At 40.9% G+C, this 27,209-nt stretch overlaps 1 protein-coding gene across 1 annotated transcript; it reads right to left on the minus strand.

Annotated features, from left to right (window-relative positions):
* Positions 1–1,619: 1,619 nt before the first annotated feature.
* igfbp3 (insulin-like growth factor binding protein 3) lies at positions 1,620–26,432 on the minus strand. The gene is made up of 4 exons (XM_017689158.2): positions 25,779–26,432; positions 18,868–19,151; positions 17,715–17,834; positions 1,620–4,180 (listed from the first exon to the last, which is right to left on the minus strand). Exons 1-4 carry the CDS (start codon positions 26,161–26,163, stop codon positions 4,055–4,057), a joined length of 915 nt encoding a protein of 304 aa, XP_017544647.2. The 5' UTR covers positions 26,164–26,432; the 3' UTR covers positions 1,620–4,054.
* Positions 26,433–27,209: the final 777 nt, after the last annotated feature.

Consider the following 27,209-nt stretch of genomic DNA (forward strand, 5'->3'; position numbering starts at 1 on the left):
TGATGATCCCCAACACTTTTGGGAAAATATTCTGTGGACCGATGAGACAAAAGTGGAACTCTTTGGAAGGTGTGTGTCCCATTACATCTGGCGTAAAAGGAACACTGCATTTCAGAAAAAGAACATTATACCAACGGTAAAATATGGTGGTGGTAGTGTGATGGTCTGGGGCTGTTTTGCTGCGTCAGGACCTGGAAGACTTGCTGTGATAAATGGAACTATGAATTCTGCTGTCTACCAAAAGATCCTGAAGGAGAATGTCCGACCATCTGTTCGTGAACTCAAGCTGAAACGAACTTGGGTTCTGCAGCAGGACAATGATCCTAAACACACCAGCAAGTCCACCACTGAATGGCTGAAGAAAAACAAAATGAAGACTTTGGAGTGGCCTAGCCAAAGTCCTGACCTGAATCCTATTGAGATGTTGTAGTATGACCTTAAAAAGGCCGTTCATGCTCGAAAACCCTCTAATGTAACTGAATTAGAACAATTCTGCAAAGATGAGTGGGCCAAAATTCCTCCAGAACGCTGTAAAAGACTCATTGCAAGTTATCGCAAACGCTTGGTTGCAGTTGTTGCTGCTAAGGGTGGCCCAACCAGTTATTAGGTTTAGGGGGCAATCACTTTTTCACACAGGGCCATGATGGTTTGGATTTTTTTTCTCCTTTAATAATAAACACCTTCATTTACAAATTGCATTTTGTGTTTACTTGTGTTGTCCTTGACTATTGTTTAAATTGGTTTGATGTTCCGAAACACTTAAGTGTGACAAACATGCAAAAAAACAGGAAATGAGGAAGGGGGCAAACACTTTTTCACACCACTGTATATACAGTGCAAAAGTCAGAAAGCACTCTTCATTTATTAACTGTCATTCAAAACAGTTGCTAAATGTAAGTTATTCATGTTTCAATATCAGGAAAAAAAAAACAATATTATCCTTAGCATTTAATGCGTCCTGGAATCCATAATTCCATTTTCAAATTTAGATTCAGTCCATAAACCTTATTCCACATCATAGATGTGCAGTTTCAGTGTACTAGTGCACATTTTAGACAGGTACATAGCCTTTTACACCCTTAACACTGAGTTGTCTCCTCTCAGTGGAAGTGTATTTTTTCAGATCTGAAGCAAGAGTGGAGCTTGATTTTCTCCTCTCTTTCAGTGACGAAAGCTTTAAGAACTGTTTATCTGATGGTGAGATTTGATGATCAACTAGGTCTTGCACAATTGTTAGGAGTCCCATTTTCTCTGTATCTTTTGATAATGTCAGTTTTAGTCCTGTTTTTTACAGATGCTTTTCTTTGCCTTCCTCCTTCCTTATGAGAATGGATTATTTTATATGTAATTTTCTCAGAAACATCCTTTGAAAAATCAATAACTTGGCTAGCGTGACTGTAAATGAACTAGATAAAGGGTGGTTCCTGACAAAATACTGTGGGTCCATTGATTTTCGTGCTCAGAATCATGAGTTTATATTAGTCTACACAAACTTTTTCTGAGGCTACTTCTTTATTGAGGAATGACAATACAAACCGTACTCCATATGAACAGATGCCACTCACAGTGACGATGCTAAGATGATGCCATCCATTCAAGCAGAGACTTGAAGTCAAGTGTAAATTAAAATAGTGTTTATTTTTATTTAAAAAAGACATTAAATACAAATTATATTTGAAAACATTTCCTTTCTTGAAGAAAGGCATAGCTATGTAATATCTAGTTTAGTAAAATGAAAAGCTTCTTAAGAATCAAAATTCTTTTAAATGATAAAAAAAGTACAGTTACCCGTGAACAGAGAGATCCTTAAAAGTGACTTGCGGCGAGAAGTGGCCCTGGCATTGCACAACAGAATGTGGGTGGCAAGTTTTTGTTTTTCTTAGCTTCTCCTTAGCTTTGATATTAGCCTAGCTGCAGCTTTAAACGTTAGCTTAGCATCAGCTTAACTTCAACATTCACTCTGTTTTAGCTTAATCTCAACAAATGATCTAAATCTTTAGCTTAGACCTAACTTTCATTTAGATCTAATATGCCAAGAGAAAGACCTAAGAAACCTGAAGATGTTTCATAGTAGACCACTCAACCAAGGACAGAACCATTTCTTAACTAATCGCTGAGACTTTGCACACTGCACTGTTGACAAAATACCTAAAAACTTTAGTGATTATATTCCCAAAAAATATGCTGAGTTCTATCTATTCACCGTTGTGCAATCAACGAGTCACTTAACTTTCAAAAGAACAAAAAACGTTTGGATCAGCTTATATCTTTCTTAGATAAATAACTTTGATCTTTTAAAGTAATGTTCACATGCCTCTTCAGACACATAGCTGGCCAGAAATAAAACATATATTCATATAAAAATGACACACAAGTTAAAGGAAGGAGGGCCAATAGCTAAGCATAGTTTTATGCTCTTCCCCCATAATCAAGTCATGAAAAACATGGCGTAGCACCAATATTTAGTAAGTCTTTAGTCTTTTTCGTATGTAATTTTTTTGTGTTTGGGAGGGATTTGAGGTGGAGGGGTCAGGAGGGTGGGGGATTAAGCTTTTGGCCAATTTTGTGCTACTGAGCTACTGGGTGGGTTACCTCTCCGGCACCCTCCACTTTTCAAGTCTTTTCTCAGGAGATCAGACAGAGACAGAATGAGACCAGACATCCTTCCTGTAACATAATGAACAGGGTCACCATGTAGAGCTGTGGCCTTGTTTTGGGGGAAATAACTGGACAATATTTTAAGAGACAGAGCACAACCCCCTAATCATTATTCATCACATTTCGGCACCGAAGCGGTTAAGGCATTGCTTTGGAAAGGAAAAAAAAAAAAGAAAGGAAGAAAACCTGCCAGTAATTATTGTCAAGCTTTGGAGTGCACCAGCTATGCAGCGACAACGCAACATACTGTTGCATTCCCGTTACATTCAAATTCACAAAAAGACGATGCAAATACATGACAAATACTGGGTCTATAAAAAAGTTGGTATATTCAAGCATTGGGAGCAATCCCATTAAGTGCTCTGTAAAGTATATTAGTGCGTTGAAGATGTGGTGTATATTATATCCATCTGGAGTCCATTTGTAAGCGTGCTGCAGGCTACAGCTTTGATATCTTACATACTCTTCTCCTTCCAGCTGAACAGGAAAACAGGCATCAGAAAGACATGTAGTTAATCTCCCAAATGCTTAACATGGGCTTAATTCGGCACACGAATACAGAAGCATGTACACTGAATAACAGAAAATGACAAAATTTTTAAAAACTGCATTGAAATGTTTTTAAAGGCCATTCAAATTGACTTCAAATGTTCTGATATGGAGTCAATTGTAAGGGTTTTGCAATATTCTAAAGCATAAATGTTGTGAAGTTGTGAGACATGGCCTCTGTAATAGACTGGGGTAGCTGATCAGCGAGGGGCCAAAGTGCATCAAGTGCTTGTGCTTCAGATGGAGCCAATGGCAGGGGCAGCCCAGCACTACTGAGCATGCCCGTTTTCGAACGGTCCTACACCAGAAGGGTGGCAATAGGAAGCCTTAAGGGGCTACAAGAGAGACAGTGATAGTCATGGCAGTGATTTAAAGAAGGCTCTTCATTTAGCCAGATAAGAGAGAGGGCCAACGAACGCTCTTACTCAGATACGACAAACAAAATCCCTTGCACACATATACAAACACAGTGTTAATGAAGGCTAATTTATAAATGTCACGTGTTTGTCTTTTATTAGTGTCTCTCCGGTGCCCCCTTGGGGTGTAATCCAAACAGGAAAAAAAAAACAAAAAACAGAAAAGTGCAGATACCCCCTCACTTCCTACCTCCCTTCCTCGGCCCCCTCTCTCTTCGCTCCCCTGATGTGTAAAAGTGACCTGGTCTGATGAGTCCCTGCTCCAGCACATGGGTGGGGTGCTCAGCAATAGGGCAGCACCTTTAAAAATCTCCCCTCCCCCCTTTTCACTGTGGATTCATACCATTCAGAGAGGATCCTCCTCCCTCCCTCTCTCTTCTCTCTCTCTCTCTCTCCCTCCCTCAACCCCACTATCTCTCCGTCTGCGCTTCTCACTTTTTTTCCAGGCTGTAACAGTGGACTTGGCCTTGTTCATTTCCTTCATAGCCTGGCAGAGGCTGTCCATACTTGTCCACGCACCAACAGTAACCTCTTCTGCGGCCTTTGGATGGACGACACTGCGGAGGAAAGAAGGAGGGGAAGAGGGGGTGGGATGAGTATATTCTGTTAGGGACATGTACTATACATGCAACGAAAACAGCCCCAAAATGGAGCAAGAGACAGGGGCAAAACACACGTCTCTCCTGGCATATCTCACCCTGGTGACAGAGAGTAACACCAATGCTAGAATCCAATGTGAGAAAGAGAGAGAGAGAGAGAACGCAAGCCATATGTAATAGTTAACATGGAAGCAGTTACTAATGAACCACAGTCTTTCTCTAGAGAATCAGAGACGGTTTAGAAAGACTGGAAATATTTACATGTTCACTATTTAAACTACTTCCCTCTCTCTTTCTTTCTACCCTCTCTCTTCTTTGGCGGCGAGTCAGAAACGCGTGCAAATCAAACATCACGTCCTGGGGAAGAATGCATTTCTGCTATTGCCTCGTGGTGGGTAAGTGTTTATATGTAGGAGAGAGAGTGTTCAAGAGAGACAGAGGAAAATCTTTCTGTTTAAGAAGATTAACAGCTACAGCACACAAAGTCCAGTTGCATGTGTCTATGTGCATTTTTTTGTGCTGCAGCAACTTTCGCAAGCTACCAGGACCTCACTGGGAATAGTGAAGCTTGAGCAAAGCTAATCTATTTACATAATAATAATAAAAGTACAAACTTCAAGGCATGTTTATTGTATGAACTCCGCAGCATTACCAATAGAATGGGATGCTCTGTAGCAGCCACTCATGAGCCTAATGTCACCATGCCTGATGCAAAATGATGGCTAAAGGGATACAAAACCCCTGAGCATTGGGCTGTAGATCTAGTGCCCAAAAGAGTAGAGGCCATTACTGCAGTATGGGGGGGACAAATTCCCTGAAAATGCTCTTTGATTTCAGAAGAAACATTGGATGACCAGGTGTCTACCTCTGAACATATGGTGTGGCTTGTGTTATTGCATGAGAAAAATAACAAACCAAAGAAAGAAGTAGTAGCAGTAGTATCGTTATGAATTATTATGATGACAACGGCAAGTTACCATATTCCTCGTTATAAACATCGTTCCCTTACCGGGCATTATACAACATACCTGGAATTTGCTTTGGGAATGTTGTGCATGGCAGCCGAAGTTCAAGAATATACAATATATGTGCAAACATATATGCTGACATAAAATACAGAAATTGGGAAGGGCATAATAATTGTTATAAAAAAAGATTGACTTGACTAAGTCTAATGCTCAGTAATTGGTAATCAAAGCACACAGGTAGTGAACAAACACAAATACGGAATAATGGTATTTGTGTAGTTTCATGTGTTATGTTTTAACCTTAGAATGCTGTACCAAAAACTGACACTAGAATGTGAGCAATGGTCCAAAAAGTAAAGCATATATTCAGTATAGATTGAGAGGCACGAAGAGAAGGGATGCATAAGATTGAAAGTACAAGTTGTAGGCATAAATTTTGAAGTAAGACTGCATCAGGAAAAGAACTGTGGAAGTGACATGTTGTGCAGGTGACGATGGCCTCTCTTTGATAGCCAATGGTTGAAGAAATGATAGCAAGGATGAGTGGAGCTCAGGACATTTTCCCTCCTCTCTTCATTTTTCTGGAAAGTATAAGGTCCTCATTGATAGGAACTGGAAGCCAAAGAGCTCATCAGCAGACAAACAAATTCCTGTACCCTCGCCTTGGAGAAAATAGAAACGGAAGTGCCAGACAGTGACAGGGATAGTGAGATCGTTCTCTATAATCTTTAATGCCAGAGCATCAAGGAGTTAAGACAAAGATGTTGTGGTTCCTAGGCTAATACAAGAAGAACATCCACTGAGAGCTTTCCTTGCAACAGTGATGGTGTAACCATTTCACTTCAGGTTGTTGTAGTTAGAGCTCTGCAGGAACTAGCATGACTCAACTGTATTCTGCGTTGCCATCTATTTACAGTGAGGCAGTTGATTGATTATGGAAGTCCAGACATTACTACACACAATGGATTCTCTTTCTCCATTAGACAAATTCATCATTTTTGGAAATGAGGCCCAGAGGCCCACCATGGTTGTGCTGTCAAACTTGACAAAATGGTTGACAGAAGAGCAATCATTAGCATACAGAAACAGCAGGAAACAGAGAAAAGTGCACAACTTTGGGTGGTGCTTTGGGGATGCTGATGCCACTGACCACTGGCCATATCCTCTCCACAAAGAATCCACAATGGGATTCATGACATATTTGAGGTAGTCTAAAATCAAAGGCTATGGTACTAGCAAGTGGTTGAAAATGCCTGTTAACACAGGATCCACCTGGTCAGTAAAATGACTCTAAAGAGCATGTGAAGATCTTATATTTTGACAAGGGTGTCAGGGAAGCTAGTACAGTCTGTATCAGTGGAGAACAGAGTGCCTTGAAATCAATAGAATCATGGGAAGGGGTGTTGAAGAGATATTGATTAAAATGACAATAAAACGAGTTAATTTGGTTGAACAGTGTGGGTAGTATGGCTAGAATAGGTAGCCAGAATTAAGCAAGACTTCAGGGAGCCCCAGTCAGCACTGTACCCTGTATTCATTGCTTTAAGCATCCTGTTCAACTTTCTTTTCACAGAACTGTATTTCTCTTAATTCCTAGACCTGTACGTTTCTGGTGAAATCCTGTTTTTAATTAATGTTGTAGCCTACCTTAATATACTGTTTTTAGCCATCAAAAATTTGTACAGAAGTAGCAAAGGGTTACAGCATTACAGTTACATTGTTATCAGTCACATCTACCAGTCATGGCTGTCTCATTAGTGAAGCCTAAGTAATCCCAAAGCTCCTATATTGCTTTAGCTGTCTGCTACCATGAAGTTACAAGCTTCTGTCCAAGCACTTAAATCCTAACTCAGAAGCTAACCACTACTAGCAGTAGCAGTAGCTATGACATCTAAATACACTTAGCAGAGTTACAGCTGGCTCCTGTGCCTATTCGCAGAAGATACATTCAAATCACTCTCCTCTCTCATGGCAGCGACACCTAGCTACACTTTGTGAGGAATCTGGCATATTTCTCCAATAGCATCCTCTTCTTAGCGCATAAGCTAGATGCTACACACCCAGTTCTATTTGTAGCCCTATCTGTGCCATCTAACTTCATCTTCTGTGGCTACAGTTAGATCCCTCCCTTAGCAAGGAAGCTATTCACCATCCTTCAGGCTCTATTTGTGGCTTCATCTTGTAGGGCTGGGATTTCCCCCAGCTCCTGAGCCCTAAGTTGGAAGATAATTGCTGCACTGCTTCTATGGCCATGGCTACAACATCTACCATGACATCTACAGAAGCTACCTGTACCGAAGTTTACAAAGAAATGAATCATTATGGCTTGTAGCTTGGTTTCTCAGGGAGTTTCCAAACAGAGAGCGCATGGATGAAATCTTTTGAGGGATTTAACATCTTCAATTTTGTGGAACATACTGGAAAAACAAAGGACTTTCTTCTCATTGTTAGTTCTTTTGAGCTTTTTGCTGTCATTTGCTAACATGATGCTTTCCTTCTCTGGCTCCTCTAGTCCATGGTTATCACCAAGTATGGCTGGCTCAGGGTTAGGCTACACCCCACAAGGACACATTGAGGCTTCTACCTCTGGCACTTTTGTGCTGAAATTTTGTGTTGCCTCAGTTAGCATGTTGCCATACCAGCAGCATGTTTTCACCTAGCTGTCACAATTCAGGGCTCTAGTATCATGAGGTATGCTAAATTTGAGATCTTCACAGGCTCCGATAATTCCTTTAAATAACTATTGCTTCACAGGTACATTGCACTTGTTCCTTTAGGTTGCCAGCTTTCTAGGTTGGGATTATCACTGTGCCCTTCAGTCTTATCACTGGCCTCAGGAGTATTAAGTGTATGAAGGATAGGGAAAAATCCTGGTCTTGTATGTGCTCTCACAAGGAGTCAAATCCTGAAGGGCAAACTGGCTCTCATAGAGCATGTGGCACTTTTGGTGCTGCATTGTTCACCATTGTTTCAGACACTTCTTGTGAGGACTTCTTGCAACAACACATTGTGCCATAATGATCACACTACATGATTACTCTTTTCTGTATTGCTTCTGTCAGTCTGTCAGACTAGGGTGCTCTGGCATATGGTTTACCTGTCCACCTTTCTTTCCTCCCCATGTCCATATGAATAGCAGACAGAATTTAGGAATGCAGCTGTTGTGTTTTACTGGTGTTTCTATGATGTACTACTAGACCATTGTTCCCACTGCTACTAAGCAGTCCCTGCTAAGCAGTTTATCACTGTAGTTTCCACTTCCTTCATTTTCAAGTCAAACTAATTAGACCTCTTTTTTCAACTACCTCAGCTTCATTCTAGGTGAGTCCTATTCCTTGTCCCAGCCTTTTTGATATTCCTCATTCTCTGTGTTTCACATATCCCTTCTGGCAGTCAGAAGGAACTGAATAGAACTTTGAAAGAAGTCTAAAATGCTACCCTGGCTCCAGATGACTGCACTTGGGAATATGCAAGAAGATTACCAGAGAATGTCTTCCATGTAAGCAAGACTCAGTCACACATGTCACTACAGACATGGCATTTCAGCTTACAACTAGTATTAAATAAGTTATTTGTTCTGTTATGTAATATTATGTGGTATATATTATCTTTTTTGCCACATATTATTCTACATCAGTGTTCTATCACTACAATGCCCAGCATGCACTGAGCAAATATATCATATAACCACTGGCAATCCTTCCTTCCTCTGGCAATAAAGAAATGACGAATATAGAGACTAATAAATATAGACATGGTATTTGGCTTCCCAACATAGAGCCAGCTAACGGGAAAAATCTTTTGGAACAGCCTGCCCTGATGTATCTGCCATAAAATCTGCCGTTTTTCCAATGTTCCGCCTATCTTCAAGAAACATCACCATAAGGGAGTTAGCGAATCTTTAAACTGGAAATTCTATTATTAGTCAAAATTGTGACACCACTGTATGATGTGAGTAATAATGTTTATAACAGATGTAGTAATCGGTAAATTGGCTGGAGTGCCTCTTTATAACAGCTTAAAAAAGCTGCATTTTAAAAATTTAAATCTGGAAAAATGTAGTAGAAACTAGCTTTAATCAAGGTGACAAGGCAAAAGTGTAAAGATATGATTAATATAATAAAATAGCATAAAATCAGAGGTATTGCTGAGCTTAGATACTAGTAAGCTTTCTAGACCCAAACTCTATGTAGTAGGTTCAACAACGTGTGCACATGCGCTCTCTCATGCTCTCTCTCTCTCTCTGTCTCTCTCTTTGTCTCTCTCTCTCGCTCTCTCTCTCTCCTTCTTACAAACATGCAGCTGCTTTATCAACCTTGAGTATCTGAGAAGGATGAATGAATATGGAGGCCCACCTCTGATGATGTTGGACTTTGCGTTAGTGAAAAAGAGTGAAAAGTATGAGGGCAAATTTAGCTCTGTTGAAAAAAATTGCCCTACACCATTAAAGAGCTCCCAGACTATTTTAGGAAACTGGCACCCACTCAAAGTCATCTGGAGCTTATTACACACACACACACACACACACGCAGGGATACACATAACCTGGAGCGCTGCATACATATAAAAAAATGTACTCCCTCAGGCATGCAGATAGAAGAAGGCATAAAAGGAACAGGAAACTTTTCAATGAAAGTGTGAGAAGGATTTGCTAGAGAGAGAGAGAGAGGGAGAGAGAGAGAGAGAGAATGAGAGAGAGAGAGAGATCAAAAGAACTTTTATATAGAGAGGACCAAATTAAAACACCTCAAGCAGAACAAGAGCAGTCTGGGAAAGAAAACAGAGCACTCATTCTGGCCTCTAGCCTCCTCCTTTTAATCAGCTCTTCATTTTCTGCATCTTCTCCACTCATCTCCTTCCCTTTTTCCTCTCATACGATGACACATTTTTAGCTTTTTCCTTCCCACTCTATTTCATCTCACCTGATCTTTGACAGTCAATAAATAAATAAAGTTATAAAGTCAAGTAAAGTTAAAGACATTACTGGGGAGAACAATAAAAATACTTACAAAAAAATTCTATACACTTCTGTCAGTAAAGAGCAATCAAGAGCAATTTGACTGTGTCCATAGACTGTCAATGTCTATGTATATTCCTGTGACTGATGAAGAATTATCATTCAATACATTGGAAGGTACTAAGGCCTTGGCCATATATGAGTCACGCTTCCTGGTTCTCAGTCAGATACTCATACCATCAAGGACTTCACTTCCCAGAATCCTTCAGTCAGTAACCAGTCTCTTCCAGCCAATCACAAACCACCTATCAGATCACAATCACCTGAATACTAATGACCTCCACCTGTTTTGCTCTGTATTTATACCTGTCTGTTAGAACTTCATCTTTGTGAAGCATTACCATTGTTTCGTCAGTGCATACCAAACCATTAATTTTCCTGATTTCTGATCTGTGTTTTTACCTTGTTTGTATTCTCCGGTTTCTGATTTTCGCTCCTGCTTTTGGCTTTGTTGCTTGTACGATTCTTCTATGGTTTTGACCCTGTTTTTTGACTTCGTTTTCGCCTACTCCTATGTATTATATCTGGCTCTTCTGGCTATTGACCTGGCCTGGTGTTAACCCTGTTCATCTTCTTTCAAATAAACCCTACCATACGAATACGTATCTGATTTTGCACGTATCTGATTTGCAAACTAAGTGTTACAATATGCTTCATATTTGTGTCTTGAAAACTATAAAAACAGCATTAAGTCAAACTACAAACTGACCTGGAAGAATAAGGTGAATAACAATACATAAGGTAAAACAAGAAACACACTGTATGGACAAAAATATTGGCACATACCTCTTAATCACTGAATTCAGGTTTTTCACTCAGTCCCTTTGCCACATAAAGTTACAGAGCGGTGTCGCCAAGTGCTGAGGTGCATAGTGCACAAAAGTCGCTGACACTCTGCTGACTCAATAACTGCATAGTTCCAATAAAATGTGCCAGGAGCTTCATGGATCTGCATGCAAGCCTTTATCAAGCACAACCAAGCATTGGATGGAGTGGTGTAAAGCACACTGCCACTGGACCCTGGAGCAGAGTAAGTGACTTCTGTGATGAATCATACTTCTCTATCTGTCAGTCTGATGGACAAAGTCTGAGTTTAGCAAATACCATTACTTGCTTGACTGCATTGTACCAACTGTAAAGTTTGGTAGAGGAGGGATAATGATATGGGGTTGTTTTTCAGGGGTTGGACCTCTTAGTTCCAGTGAAGGAAAATCTTAATGCTTCAGCATATCAACACATTTTGGACAACTGTGTACTTCCAACTTTCTGGTTTGGGAAAGGCCCATTTCTTCTTCCAGCATGACTATGCCCCAGTGCCCAAAGCAAAGGCCATAAAGGCACGGTTTAGTGAGTTTGATGACCTCACAATGCATCTGACCTCACAAGTGCTCTTCTGGATGAATGGACAAAATTCTCACAGTAACACTCCAGAATCTTGTAGAAAGTTTCCCAGAGGAGTGGATGCTGTTATAGCTATAAAAAGGAGGGGCCAAATCCATATTAATGCCTACAGATTTAGAATGGGATGTCATAAAAGCTCCTGTAGGTATAATGTGAAGGTGTCCCAGTACTTTTGTCCATATAGCCTACATGGACTATACAGAGAAATATACTCTGCTGCAGGCCCTCGACCATTTACAAGGGTGTCATGGTTCCAATTCAGGTGATCAAGTCCAAGTTCAGCAACTTACTAGAGGAGAGAAAAGCAGCAGTGCCAGGTGATATACAGTGGGAGACTTTGTGGAGGAGCTAACAGAGGAAGGAACTTCAGGATTTGTTTTAAAACAGAACAAAAATGTAAATGTGAAAAAAGTAAGTGAGGCGTTTTGATTGGCTAACTGGCTGGGGGTACATTTTGACTTGCCATAATGATAAATCGCAATTGTACTGTGCATTGTTAGAACACATACTGTTGGGTCAGAAACCAATTAGCTACATAAATTAACAGACAGAGACACTGCACAATTTCAGGAGAGCTGTTGCCACACTTGCCAAGCCTATACTGCCTATGCCTGGATCTGCTAATGGTGCCAGGGTAATACGCCAAGCATTGGGTGTAATGCGGTACAAAGTAATGTTGTAGTAACCCTTTGCACGATTAAGTTCTTTTTGACAAGGGTTCTATATAGCACTAGAAAGGTCTATTGTTAGAAACTTGACATGGTAACAATAGAAGAACCCTTTTTGGTGTCATATATAACCAGAAAAAAGGTGTCTTTAATTGTTGCTCTATATATTTTTTGCTAAAGAACCAGTGAAAAAGCATCTATTTTTAAGAGTGTAAAACATGACAGTTTTAATCATTGTAATCACATTACAGTTAGTAAGTATTTTGAGTACTTTGAGTAAAAACCTGAGGTAAGTAGTATTTTGGTGTTGTTATTGCATGTACTCAAGTAAAAACTCTACTCTGTTATACTCTACTCTATTCTACTGTACTCTATTCTACTCTACTCTACCCTACTCTATTCTATTCTACTCTATTGTACTCTATTCTACTCTACTGTACTCTACCCTACTCTTCTCTATTCTACTCTACTCTATTCTACTCTACTGTACTCTACCCTACTCTATTCTATTCTACTCTATTGTACTCTATTCTACTCTACTGTAGTCTACCCTACTCTTCTCTATTCTACTCTATTCTACTCTACTGTACTCTACTCTACTGTACTCCACCCTACTCTATTCTACTCTACCCTACGCTTCTCTATTCTACTCTACTCTATTCTACTCTACTGTACTCTACCCTACTCTATTCTATTCTACTCTATTGTACTATATTCTACTCTACTGTAGTCTACCCTACTCTTCTCTATTCTACTCTATTCTACTCTACTGTACTCTACTCTACTGTACTCCACCCTACTCTACTCTATTCTACTCTACTGTACTCTACTCTACTGTACTCTGCTTTTCTCTACTCTGCTGTATTCTGTTATGACCCGATCTAGGGTCAGGCCGTAATAGACAATGAGAGTGGGCTCTCTCCCCAGACCTGCTGCCAGACCAGACACCGAACACCACTGAAACCAGAAAATGACAGGTTTATTTTCTTTAAAAGCTCAAACAAGCTCAAACTGGGCTATTCTATTCTACTCTACCCCTATGCTTTACAGAATCTTTACTAAGTCAGTTATCATCTCTGCGACAAACACATATGAAGACTTGCATTTGAAGATTACTGATGTTGTGTGTGTTCATTCTTATGCAGATATGTATGCATATTTGTGTGTGTGTGTGTGTGTGTGTGTGTGTGTGTGTGTGTGTGTGTGTGTGTGTGTGTGTGTGTGTGTGTGAAAGGAAGCAACAGAAAGGCATATTTAGGCAGCTAAGCAGACCCCTGTCAGTGTGGCGATGGCTGGAGGCTGTAACACAACGGACCTGTGTGTATGCTAAGTTTGTATGAGTGTATGACTGTATGTGTGTGTGTGTCACAAAGCAAGCCTCAGTCATCACTGGCCCATAATGATGCCCTTATGGGCAGCAGGAAGGCGGAAGGGCATTAAAAGCAGCCACAGGGTAAACACAGGCTCATAAAACACACACACACACACACACACACACACACACACACAAAACACACAATATGTGAGTGTAACAACTGTATGAGGAAAAGCAGCTGTTCTCTGGCCCAGACTCTGAGCTAGTCATTGTGCATGTATGCAGATACAAGTGCCTGTCTGTCAGTTTGTGCATCAGTTGAGTTTTGTGCAGTAATTGTTTCTGTAGCACACAAGTCATTATAAGCACACAGAGGTCAACCAACACTAGGAGAGAGAAAGTGATGTCTAAAGACCTCTTACAATGAAAGCAATGCATCACATCTGGCTTTGCGAGGCTAGAAAGAAATAGATTTTGTCTCTGCCCTATAAAATTTTTAGCTTTAAAGAATTTTTTTGACATAATTCTTTAAAAAGCTGTACAAACAAAACAATAGATATGGTCCAAAATTAAAATGTGCTTAAATTTATGACTGTTTTTTCTGTTGTTATGATCATACCAATATGTTAGGTGTTTTATTTAATATTTTAAGTATTTGGGGAAAATTATGAAGTTGTTAAATGAAAAAAATAATTCTGTTATTATTAATAATAATTAATCATTCTTTTCCTTGAGGTTTGATCATCACCTTTAAAATACAAGCCATTCTGAATATTAATTTTATTCTTGAAGTTTACAGTTTACATTTAAACATGTCTTCTTTTTTACAAATTCCCCCTAATTATTTGAAACCTGTGAAGCTTCATATGAGTAGCATATTGTTATCATTGTATATGTTTATCTGCAAGCATATTGCAGTGATTGCAAACTGTGCATATGTGTGTGAGAGAGAGAGTGACCTGGCCTATTCCCAGCATGCCTTGCTGTTCACACCTCCCTCAGTTCTCCTCTTCCCGCCCCATCACTGAGATCTCATTCAGAGCGGTAAAGCAACAGCAGCAGCAAAGCTGCAGGCCGTGGCTGAGGCAGCGGGTCAGGGGGGCAGAGAGGACTCCCAGCCTGGGGGAGAGATGAGTCCGGCCTGGGGGGTGAGGGGGAGGGGCTAGCATGCCTGGCTTCCACTCGCACACTAAGCCAATTCATATAATCAGAGCTAAAATTAGTCAGAAGTGGACGACTGTGCCCTCCACGGGAATGGCCTTCAACACACACACACACTCACATTACATATCTTATTCTGGGGCGCAAAGGAGCCCTAGGCACCCAGGATATCTGCTCGTGTGCAATCGTATGAGAGAGCTTGTGTGTATGCTTGTGTGCCTTTTCGCAGCCGGTCGAATGTTTATCGAGCCTGAAAGGTTTATGAGGAGAAAAGCCAGTCTCCCCCAACTACCCTTTTTTTCCGAGTCTTGCCTCTACACTCACTCCCCACATTCACCCTCTCTCTCTCTCTCCCCCTCTCTCATCCATCTCTTTTCCCTCATTAATCGACTTGTCAGTGCGTGACTTGCAGTCATATTTTTTCAGTCCTCGCTTGTCCCTCTCTCATTTTCTCTCTCCTCATATTTAATCAGAGGAGCAGAGCCCTGTTTAACTCCTTAAAGGGCCCATTTTTTCCCTTAGAAAGCCATTTTTTATTTATTTTTGTAATTGACACATTTGATGTAGTGTGTAAGCATTGTTATCATTTACTTTCTGATCCATACAGTCCACATATGAAAACTAAGCTGGAAAAACAAACTGTTGAATTAATTGTTTTTGTGATGTCACAACACATTTTTATATATACACTGCAAAAAATGGTAAGTGAAGTTATATCTAAATCTAGTTAAATCTAGTCAATATGTCTGATATTTCTTATTTTGAGACTTATTATAAGATTATTTCACTCATTTCTAAATATTTTTACTTTTTCAAGCGATTTTAGTAACTCAAATTATCTCACTACACTGGCATATAATTTGGCTTGTTTCAAGCATATTTCTCACAACAAGCAAAATTATTTGCCAGTATAGTGAGATAATCCCACTTACTAAAATCAGTTAAACAAGTAAAATACCTATAAATAAGTTAGTCTTATAATAAGGCAACGACCATCTCAAAATGACTAATTTAACCTGTCAAAATATCTTTTTATATTCATCTACACATCTACACTCTGTCAGCTGACAGCAGTTTAGCTCTGCCCGTTTGCACTGCCATTACAAGCAGTGTTTCAGCTTGGACTGCTTTTTGAATGAGGGGCAATACAGGACAGCCAGTCAGTTACATACATCAGTCTTAGCAGAATCAGCATCAGAAAAAAGCAGATTAACTTCTAAAATATAAACAGAGGAAAAATGAACATTAAGCAGCACAAAAGTTGTAAGTTGACATCACTTATAGCTTCACTTTACATATTAGTTCCATGGAGTTATGAAATAAGCCTGAACCTCTTCCTCCTTCCTATCTAACTTCTTATAAATTTCCATCTCTATCTTCTTTTCTCTGTGGCAAAGTTTTTGCACCCCATCATCTTCCCATCTCACTGTTCCCTGTTCCTCAGTCCTAACTCTCAGTCCTATCTCTTCACAAGGAGTCCAGACTCCACTTCAAGTTCTGAGTGTATTCTCAGTCATTTAATCTCTTCTCATGCTACAATCATATGTTGAAGGTGTGGTTTACAACTTGGAAAACAGTACTTTCAAATAGTCCACAAATGTTATTCAGTAATAAAAGTTCATATTAATAACTGTACAAAAAGGTTTGAGAGGTTAAATTCACACAGACCAAACTGTTGGATGATGAATGATTATATTTTTTATCAAACTAATCTCACTTGTTTCCGTTTCTTTGCTGTCTTTTTCTGGTACAAGCTTGTGGCACATGCTTTCCCTTGTTAGTCTTCCGGTCATAAATTCTCAGGTTGCACAGAGACTCTTCCAGTTACTTGCTTTGCATGGATAGCAGGAGGGTCATGCCAGGGCTTCTGTGCGTGCGTGTGTGTGTGTGTTTGTGTGTGTGTATGTGGTTGTGTACAGAGCAGTATAGAGCTGCCTATAATGTAGAAGTAAAAAAAGTGAAAAATTATCTGGACCTTCAGCAGAACTTCTTAGTACATACAGCATCTATTAGCACAATGAACTAAACTTTTTAGGCTCCTTTTAGGGAGCTAGTAGTCTAAGATGAAATACTTCATATTTTAAGGTAAATTAAGAGCAAAGCAGTTCCAGTTTTGAAAAAAAAGATGATTGATACCTTTGAACCACTTTTGGTTCACTAAAGAACCTTTTAACTGAGTGAGCTTCTTAAAGAACTAACCACCAAAAAGTAGTTCTAAGAAACGAAAAGTGTTTTTTCTATGGTGTTGCTCCTAACAACCCTTTTTTTCCACTGTGAGACGACAACTTGGTATGGGTCTGAAAGGATGTAGCAAATGTCAAAAATGTCCTTACTGAGAAAAGAAATGACTGACCACCCCAGAGTGCAGACTTCAATATCACTAAATATGTTTGGGATTACTTGGATCATAAGAAGCAGAGAATACAACCAACTTCTATGACTTAACTGGGTGGACACTAACTGACATCACATTCAGTGATACCAAGATTATCTTATCCCATATCAGCTCAGTGCACTAGACTGATTCTCCTCTTTTTCTCCACTCTCTCTTTTTCTTCTCTTTGAATGAGTCAGAGAGGAAACACTATAGAGCCAGTGCAATACAAATGAATATCAATGATCAGCCTTGGTGTCCCAGTGTCAAAGCCTCAGTTCAGCAAGTTCAGAAACAGTGCCTCTATCAGTCATGGCAGGAGCTTCCTGTTCAGCAAGCCGCTGAATAATCCTGTTTGCCTAAATTCATCCAAACTCATTAAACATGCTGAGACCTCAGTTCTGACTCATCCTCTTAATGGAAAAGGGGGTGGTCCACTGACTCACACATTAGCAAAACCCCTCATTTCCCCCACCATTAACATCCTCCTCTTGTTCAGAAGCACCCATGCAGGTTGTTCAATACAGGCCACATAAACATAAAGCCGTTTATAATTTTACCATAGCGGGGCGCCATGGTAACACTCACCTGTTTTTTCTTGTAGAAGCCTTTTCTGTCACAGTTTGGAATGCGGAAACCTCGGGGGTTTAAGTCGTTGGATATCTTAAGACTCTTCAAAACACTCTCCATCTCCCTACGACACGGGCCCTTCAAACACACAAACACACACACAGAGAAATATAAACACAATCAGTCCAAAGTTTACTATAAGGAGCACGGAATTTCAGAAATGATACAAACTCTGACTTTTTCCTCTTTTTTCCATAACAGACATAGCCAAGCTTCCGATAATGGCCCACACTGAGCAACACACTGTGTCCCTGGTAAGTACTTAAAATAAATCACACATAAAGGTGCAAAATATACACAGTATTATTCATCTAAAATCGACTTTTTTCACGCAGAAAACTTTTCTGAATCAATGTAAAATGTTTGTCACACATGATATTTTTGTCTTTTTGAGAAGGTTCAGTTTTTGCCAGTTTTACAGATTAAAGCATAGCAGCATCACGCACTTCACAACATCAGAACAGTTGCACTCTCAATGACCTCCGGTCATAAACGGCATGTGGGACAACTGGGACTGAAACCTCAAAGTAATATGCTCTTTAAAAAATGTGAATCTTCAAGGGTTCTTTAGTAAAAGCAATGGTTATATAATTACAACAACTGAAAGAACCATTTGAACACTTAAAAGATTTTAGCATGATTAATCCCACCAGCACTTGCATCTTCTATTACAGTCTTATGAAAGACTCAGACAGTTTGCATTGTAGTCTGTATAGTTATGAATCCTCAGGATGTAATAAAATGCTTCTAGTCCTTCATGTAGAACCTGGTGTAAATTATTGTTCTGTAACAAAAAAGCCTTTCAAATAGTTAAACATATCTCTGAATAGCACCAATTGTGGGTTCCACTATTGTTATAAGTTATTTGTTACTATTACACAGACGTCTATTTCCACAGAATGTACATAAGCTGGATAAGACAGCCAGGTTCTCACTTTCTTTTAGAATTCAACAGATATGGCTCACTTCTGTTTGATTTTAGGTGACAAAAAATCTTGATGGGCCTGTACTCACACCCCACCTTCAGCCACAAAACCCTCACAAAAACACATCTTGCTGCTTTGTTCCTGAACCACTTTGACCTGCTGCCAAGAGCCAAAGGAGCACTTACATACTCGGTCTCTCTCTTGGATTCCAGGCTGAAATTGTGGATATCAGTGTGGACGCTGCTGGCCACTGACTCCACTTTGTAGCTCTGGCTGTTCTTGGCCTTCTCCTTCTTGATCATGCCCAGCTTAGTGTGAAACAGAGAACATTTTGACTCTGGCACTGTTCTCTGGCTGTCCACATCAAGCCCTGAATCTGTTGCTGTGCGCTGCGTCACCTCAATGCCCTCTGTGACTGTTGCCACAGTGGAGGTGGAGAGATGTTCCTGCTCAGGCACCTCCGGGCTATCTGAAACACGGCAAAGAGCAGAGGTCAAGGTCAGAATCGTGTGTACTCAAACATAAACAAAAATAAACTCATGCGTCATTCATATATATACTTTGGCCAGTTAAGAACCCTGGAGCCACAGGCTCATTATAGCTTTGAGAAGGCTTTTAAAGTGAGGCTTTTAACAAAAGAATAACCCCTCAACGTGACTCGATAAGGCAGGCAGTCAATGACATTTGGTGAAAAAGATAAAAGGAAGAAAAGAAAGGAAAAAAAAAGAAAGGAGCAAAGGGCAGGAAGTTGGCAGAAATTTAGGGGGATGGGGCAGGGGTGGTGGTATTTATAGTCCTGTGGGTGGGAACCATTAAGGATGAAGGGAAGGCCACCTGACCGGAAACCTAGGCACCAGAATCGGATACATCCAGAATGAATGCCAGGGGAATCACACTGCTAATTTCTAACTCACACTAGAGCACGGCAGCACTGCTAGACTCTAATGAAGTCTGCATACAAAGCATTCAGTATTTTTCTAAGTAAATAAAATGTATAAACACATGTATTAACCATCAGACACTCGAGATCTCTAGAGTGAAGCAGAAGAAAGAGTTTTCACCATATGCTTGTTCCAAAATGTGGAAAGATGACATGCACTTGGGTTAAATGGCAATTCCACCATTTAAAACAAATAAACTTTATATGTATTTTAATGATTTAGATGTTACCAAAGTCATTTAGAGTGGTTTGGGGTGAAACTTAGAATTGTTCACAGTGGTGGTGATAGGAACTAGATGTCTGAAGAGTTTAATGCATCACAGCAAGTTACATTTGAAATGGTTACAAATAGGTTGCATGATGCCAAAACCTTATTTTATGATGGTTTTGTGCTAAAATAGTGGAAAAGTACATACAGACTGTCCAACCAGTCCACAAACAAAAGCTTTTTTTTTTTTTTTGGAGTTATCACTGGTTTACAAATAAGCACATCACAAGCAGCCTTCCAGAAAAAGTCACTGGACAATAAATAAAATGGCTATATCTGTGTTGCAGACTTTGCAACGCCTGGTTTACATCAAAACACTCTGAATGATTTTGTTTACATATCTACAATTTACTTACGCAGAAACATTGATGGAATTCTTTAATTTTTGTTATTATTCCTTCACTACCCTTGCAGGTAGCTATTAGTGATTAAAAACTCAAACAAAGCATTGTGATCACATCTAGCCAAAAGGGGAATCAGACATGATGGAATCTCAAAGAAAACACAATGGCAAAACAGGCATGACAACACTAGGAGGCTAAACAGATATGAGGACAATGAGAGTGATACAGCTGGTAAAATGCAAAGGCTGACTCCACTCAGAGAGTGGAAAAACTAAGTAAAACCAGATTTGAGTCCAAAATGTGTGTGTGTGCACTAGTGCAGCTACACCAGGACTGTAGCCAATAGTAGCACAGCACACCACAGATAAACCATGCCTTCATTAACCATGACATAAGAACAAAAAGGGACATCAACAACAGCATCAACATCAACATAAACAGCCCCGTTCATGTCTAACAAAATAACTGATTTCAAGGACAACGTGTAATCAGAGACAAGAGCGGTGAAATCATGGCATTAGCCTGCTTTCTCTGCTTGACCCATTGTAATTTCACTACAAAACAGAACAGAATGTCACATCCAGGGTAGAGGGGAGGGAAATAGAGCACCATCTAATTCAGGAACCTGCAAAACATCAATATTTATCCCCAGCATAAACTTTTATAACTTTTTATGGACTTTCCCAGCAAGATGTTGGCCTTTTTAAAAACACTCAACCTCATGTATTTGTTCAATCCTGAACAGGTAAACAGTTTAACATACAACGCACACAAACAGTGACTCACACATAGACACAGACACTGAGAAATGTGTATAACACACACATGCATCCACACAGACTAAAAGGACATGAAGGGAAGACAGGACGTGAGCAAAGTTAGAGTCAAGAGGATAAGAGTTGTGTTAGTATGTTGTATAGTGAGTTTATGTGGGTGTATTAATGTGGCATAATATTTATATGTGTGTGTATGTCTGCTAAACTCATTTAGTTCCACTTAAACACCAGAAGGGGGTTCATAGGGTCTCTGTGGTCAAAGGGGAGGCCAAAGCTATTCTGCCCATGTCAAATCGTACAAAGCATATATCAAACAAGGCAATGCTAGTTTTAATCTGTACCACTCAACATCAGTTAGCCTGCTGTCAAAAAGATGCAACATGAAAATAAAGTAGGTTAACTCTTCTTTTGTGGGCACGTGACATAAATGTCCATGGTATGCCTTGTGAATTTCAGTGTCACACCAGCATTCCCTGGATGCACAGCCAGCAGTAAACAATAACCTCATCTTCTTCATAGTGCTGCCATATAACAACTGGATAATGTTTGTGGTGAGACATGAACACATCAGAGTCCATAACACCCCCTGTATATATAGAGCTTGTTTCACACATTTCTCTCCATATGGACTGTTTTGTTTCATTATGCTCCACTGGTATGGTAAGATGGTAGCGCTGGAATGAGGGCTGTCAAACATAGATGGTCATCAGAATATTAGAACCACTCCCAGACAGTTCTCAGATTTTAAGATATGCTTTATGATTTCCATCTTGTTTTTCATTTAGCTTTGCAGGGTGTTTAAAACAACCAATTTTGTTATCGTGAATGTTTTTAATATTTTATGGTGTGTTCCCTGAGACTTTAGGCCTACACTAGGCCCCATGCTGCCACCCAGACCAGTCAAGCACTAGTAAAAACATCATAACTCATGTGTGCCAGGGATGTGGGGTGGGAGCAACAAGCGCCATGGCGACACAGCCCTGCTCACTGGTTGGCCGAGGCGTGTAATTACCATAAAGTGTGGTATGATGGGAAAGGAGCGCTGGAGAGACTAAAATTAAAGGCCAGAAGAAGGAGAGAATATGAGGTAAGGCAGTACAGTAAAATGCTTGGCGCCCCCAAACTGCTTTTTAAAAGTGACTCTGTAGCCTAACAATAGCTGTTGTGTGTGTGTGTTACATTGTCACGGTTGATTGCTTCAACACAAATCTGTGGCCTCAACAGACGGCTATATACAGGTAAAAGCGCACTGGGAGGTGGGTGTACGGTAACTGACGTAACTTACGTCTTAAAAGCATCATGTGCTAATTGTGCTCCCTGGACTGAAAGCAGAAGTATGAAACAATGTCTTAGAAAGTGCATGCTAATGCATTAACCCTCAGGCCTAAGATTTCTGTGCACACGCTCATGAAGTATCTACTTGAAAGCCTATGCCTAAACAAATCCCCTATTCACAATAGAACACCATTTTTAGAGGTGTGCAAAAACAGAGTGACATCCAATGTATTCTTACAATGCCACAATGCAATAGATAATGTGCTGTATAACCCAGCAGACTCATATTACTCACAATCAGGCCTTTATCTGTGAGGTTAATCTGGATCTGGCACCTCCCAGATTAGATCTGGCACCTACTGCAGTGGATTCGGAACCTTGTTAAGCTATTTAATTCATTCATGTGACGAACAGCGGTACGTGGTTATAAAAATCATAATATTTCTACAAACAACTGGATATATTCATAACAAAATTCCCAAAAAGGAGCATGCTGTGTGACCCTGAGCCATGGCATGCACACACTTTCACTTTCAACTACTGTTTAAGTGCACGCAATCACAAAAATTAACATGATGCTGTTTATCACTTGCAAATGCACCTGTCACTGTTGTAATTGCTCCTCCCTCAAAAGGGCTGAGCAATGATGGCAAAAAACATAGGACATTGTTTACAAATTAAATCAGTGACTTAGAACAGTGAATTAGAGTTAGAGCTAACAGTGAGCTAGAGTCAAATTTAGATTTATAGTTAGAGTTAACAGTATGTTAGAGTTAACAGTGAGTTAGAGTTAGAACAGTGAGTTAGAGTTAACAGTATGTTAGAGTTAACAGTGAGTTAGAGTTAGAACAGTGAGTTAGAGTTAACAGTATGTTAGAGTTAACAGTGAGTTAGAGTTAGAACAGTGAGTTAGAGTTAACAGTATGTTAGAGTTAACAGTGAGTTAGAGTTAGAACAGTGAGTTAGAGTTAACAGTATGTTAGAGTTAACAGTGAGTTAGAGTTAACAGTATGTTAGAGTTAACAGTGAGTTAGAGTTAGAACAGTGAGTTAGAGTTAACAGTATGTTAGAGTTAACAGTGAGTTAGAGTTAGAACAGTGAGTTAGAGTTAACAGTATGTTAGAGTTAACAGTGAGTTAGAGTTAGAACAGTGAGTTAGAGTTAGAACAGTGAGTTAGAGTTAACAGTGAGTTAGAGTTAGAACAGTGAGTTAGAGTTAGAACAGTGAGTTAGAGTTAACAGTGAGCTAGAGTCAAATTTAGATTTATAGTTAGAGTTAACAGTATGTTAGAGTTAACAGTGAGTTAGAGTTAGAACAGTGAGTTAGAGTTAACAGTATGTTAGAGTTAACAGTGAGTTAGAGTTAGAACAGTGAGTTAGAGTTAACAGTATGTTAGAGTTAACAGTGAGTTAGAGTTAGAACAGTGAGTTAGAGTTAACAGTATGTTAGAGTTAACAGTGAGTTAGAGTTAACAGTATGTTAGAGTTAACAGTGAGTTAGAGTTAGAACAGTGAGTTAGAGTTAACAGTATGTTAGAGTTAACAGTGAGTTAGAGTTAGAACAGTGAGTTAGAGTTAACAGTATGTTAGAGTTAACAGTGAGTTAGAGTTAACAGTATGTTAGAGTTAACAGTGAGTTAGAGTTAGAACAGTGAGTTAGAGTTAACAGTATGTTAGAGTTAACAGTGAGTTAGAGTTAGAACAGTGAGTTAGAGTTAACAGTATGTTAGAGTTAACAGTGAGTTAGAGTTAGAACAGTGAGTTAGAGTTAGAACAGTGAGTTAGAGTTAACAGTGAGTTAGAGTTAGAACAGTGAGTTAGAGTTAGAACAGTGAGTTAGAGTTAACAGTGAGTTAGAGTTAGAACAGTGAGTTAGAGTTAACAGTGAGTTAGAGTTAGAACAGTGAGTTAGAGTTAGAACAGTGAGTTAGAGTTAACAGTGAGTTAGAGTTAGAAGAGTGAGTTAGAGTTAGAACAGTGAGTTAGAGTTAACAGTGAGTTAGAGTTAACAGTGAGTTAGAGTTAGAACAGTGAGTTAGAGTTAACAGTGAGTTAGAATTAACAGTGAGTTAGAGTTAGAACAGTGAGTTAGAGTTAACAGTGAGTTAGAGTTAGAAGAGTGAGTTAGAGTTAGAACAGTGAGTTAGAGTTAACAGTGAGTTAGAGTTAGAACAGTGAGTTAGAGTTAACAGTGAGTTAGAATTAACAGTGAGTTAGAGTTAGAACAGTGAGTTAGAGTTAACAGTGAGTTAGAATTAACAGTGAGTTAGAGTTAGAACAGTGAGTTAGAGTTAACAGTGAGTTAGAATTAACAGTGAGTTAGAGTTAGAACAGTGAGTTAGAGTTAACAGTGAGTTAGAGTTAACAGTGAGTTAGAGTTAGAACAGTGAGTTAGAGTTAACAGTGAGTTAGAATTAGGACCTAAGTTAATCATTTAGAACAGTGACTATTGTTACAGAGTGAAGAGCAAACCCCTATATCATTAATACCGTTCCCTATATTAGAGCTCCAGCCTATATAGTGTCAGTAGTTCTCTAGTGTAGGGACAGTGATCGGCGAGCGTTTTCGAACACAGCATAAGAACGCGCGCGCTTGCTTCCAGGCCGCGTCCTTGCGCCCTTCCGTGCAGGTAAACAACGAGGAGCGTGATTCATTCATTCACACACACACACACACACACACACAAAAAAAAAACAAAAAACACACCGATCTCTGCTCTTCTCCAAGCACTAAAAATACGCACATGTGGCATTCTTAACGATCGGGTTGGCGAGGCCAAACTTTAGCGCGCACACTGTGTACATACACACACACACACACACACACACACACCGAGCAGTTTCTTCCTCGCTCTCTTTCCCATACACACACCGCACGCATAAAACGGCATAGAGGGGCTGCTGTAGCGCTTGAGCCCGCGCGGGAACGAACAACGGCAGCAGTGTAGGGCAGTTTCACGGTACAGCTTGAGGTGGAGCGGGGGGCTGTGGAGGGCGGGGGTGAACTTCAGCACGCGGCTAGATGTTGCACAGTAATCAGAGGGAGCTGCGTCATACTGGTGCAGAAGAGGGACACGCGCTCACGCGGCTGTGCTAATGTACTAATATGAAATTGAACGTATGCAACCAAGAAGAGTATCACTGAATCGCTGAACGTGCACGAGCGTAGTTAAGATGAAGCGCATTTGCGCAACGCCCCCCGCAGACCCCTCTGCTCAGCGCTCAGAAACCGTTCCTCCAGTCTGTCCGCGTTCGTAACTGAAGGGGTGAGAATGAATTCTAGAAGTCACAGAATTCCAGCAGCTGGAGTGTCCACTGCGTTAATGACCAGGCGCATGGGGCAGTGGGCAGACACGTCGAGCACGAGACACAGACACAAAACATTGCAAAAACATGTGCAGGGTGGAAGCCCCTCATAGGAAGAACATGAAACGGTCAAATGACACACAGGCAGAGCAGCATGCACCACACACTGTTGTCGTTCGTCTACTCACCGATTCCGCGCGCCGGGACGCTTCCTCGGGCCTGCTTGTTGCGCGGCGCGCTCACGCACACTCCGCGCCCCTCCAGCAGCGCCTGCAGCGGCTTGGTCTCGCCGGGTCGCTGTTGGCACATGAGCCCCGTGCCGCACCGGCCCGTGTACACGCCGCACGGCTGGCCCTCGGCGATTGCGCACGTCATGCAGCAGCCGCAGCCGGGCTCGCGCACGCGCTCCGCGCACTCGCGAGGCAGCGGCTTGCACTGCACGAGCGCACCTTCGTCGCACGGCTCGCAGCGCACCACGGGTCCCGCGGAGCGCGCGAGGCGGCCGGCGGCCGAGGCGGCAGAAGCGGCCGCGAGCAGCGCCGCCAGGCAGAGCGCGCGCTGCGCCGCCGTCATCGGACTCGCAGTGGAGAGGAGGAGGAGGAGGAAGAGGAGGAAGGCGCGCAGTCCGGGGTCAGTGTGCCCCTCTTTTTTTTTAGAGTAAACTTGAAGGAAGGGCTCGGCAGAAAACGGAAAACAAACAAACAAACAAACAAAACAAACCGGCGTAGCAGAGCGGAGCACCGAAAGAGGACGGGGGGTGTACCGGGGAAGGGGTGTGTGTGTGAGGGAGGGGGGTTTCTGTCACGTCGTTCTGGCTCGGCCGTACACCCCGCCTGGGCGGCTGCGTTTCTCCATCTAACTGCGCTCCGCCGCACGAGCGCGTTTTATACGGGGCAGGAAAAGCACGCGCAACCAAAGTCACACCCCCCCCCAGTATGAATTATGTAGCCCGGATCCTCGGTTTTAAGGGACCGCGCACATCCTTCACACTCGGTCTCCAGCATTGCGGTTGCAAAGAGAGGGATCGGAGCATCTGATCTGCGGAGCCCGAGATGAACACGGTTCATCATCGACGAGCTCGAGAAGCAGGGAATGAATGGGGGAGGCCTGATGCGTTAGGTTTGCTGTACGCGCCACGAGCACGCGCAAAGCAGAGTACACTGTACAAAAAAGTTTAAGTGCTTCAGCATTTCTAAAGGCATATCACACATTCATAGACTTGCAAGGTGCCAAAAGCAGTACTTGCTCCCTAAATGGTGATGTGGAGTACAGACTGCGAGGCAACATGCTGAACTGCACTAAAACAAACGGAGACAAACAGACTCAGTGCTGCATGTCCTTAAAAAGTTACAGGTGCAGTGATAACAACATAAAAACCCCTATTATATGCACACTCTGCACTCCTGTGTAAGCAATGGGTGCCTTTTAAGTTGTTTAAGTTACTTTTGGACATGCAGTGTCTGTTTATACAGGCTTCTGATGCCAAAAGGAACATTTGCACCCTAAATTATGATTCGCACAGCATGTCTCAAGGCAGTTGGAAACTGTATTATATGTATGTATTATATAAGTCTTTTTTCCATAGCTGCCTCTGAAACCACACACTACACTAAACAGTA

The sequence above is a fragment of the Pygocentrus nattereri genome, chromosome 4 (assembly GCF_015220715.1).
Source record: "Pygocentrus nattereri isolate fPygNat1 chromosome 4, fPygNat1.pri, whole genome shotgun sequence".
NCBI classification, from domain to species: domain Eukaryota; kingdom Metazoa; phylum Chordata; class Actinopteri; order Characiformes; family Serrasalmidae; genus Pygocentrus; species Pygocentrus nattereri.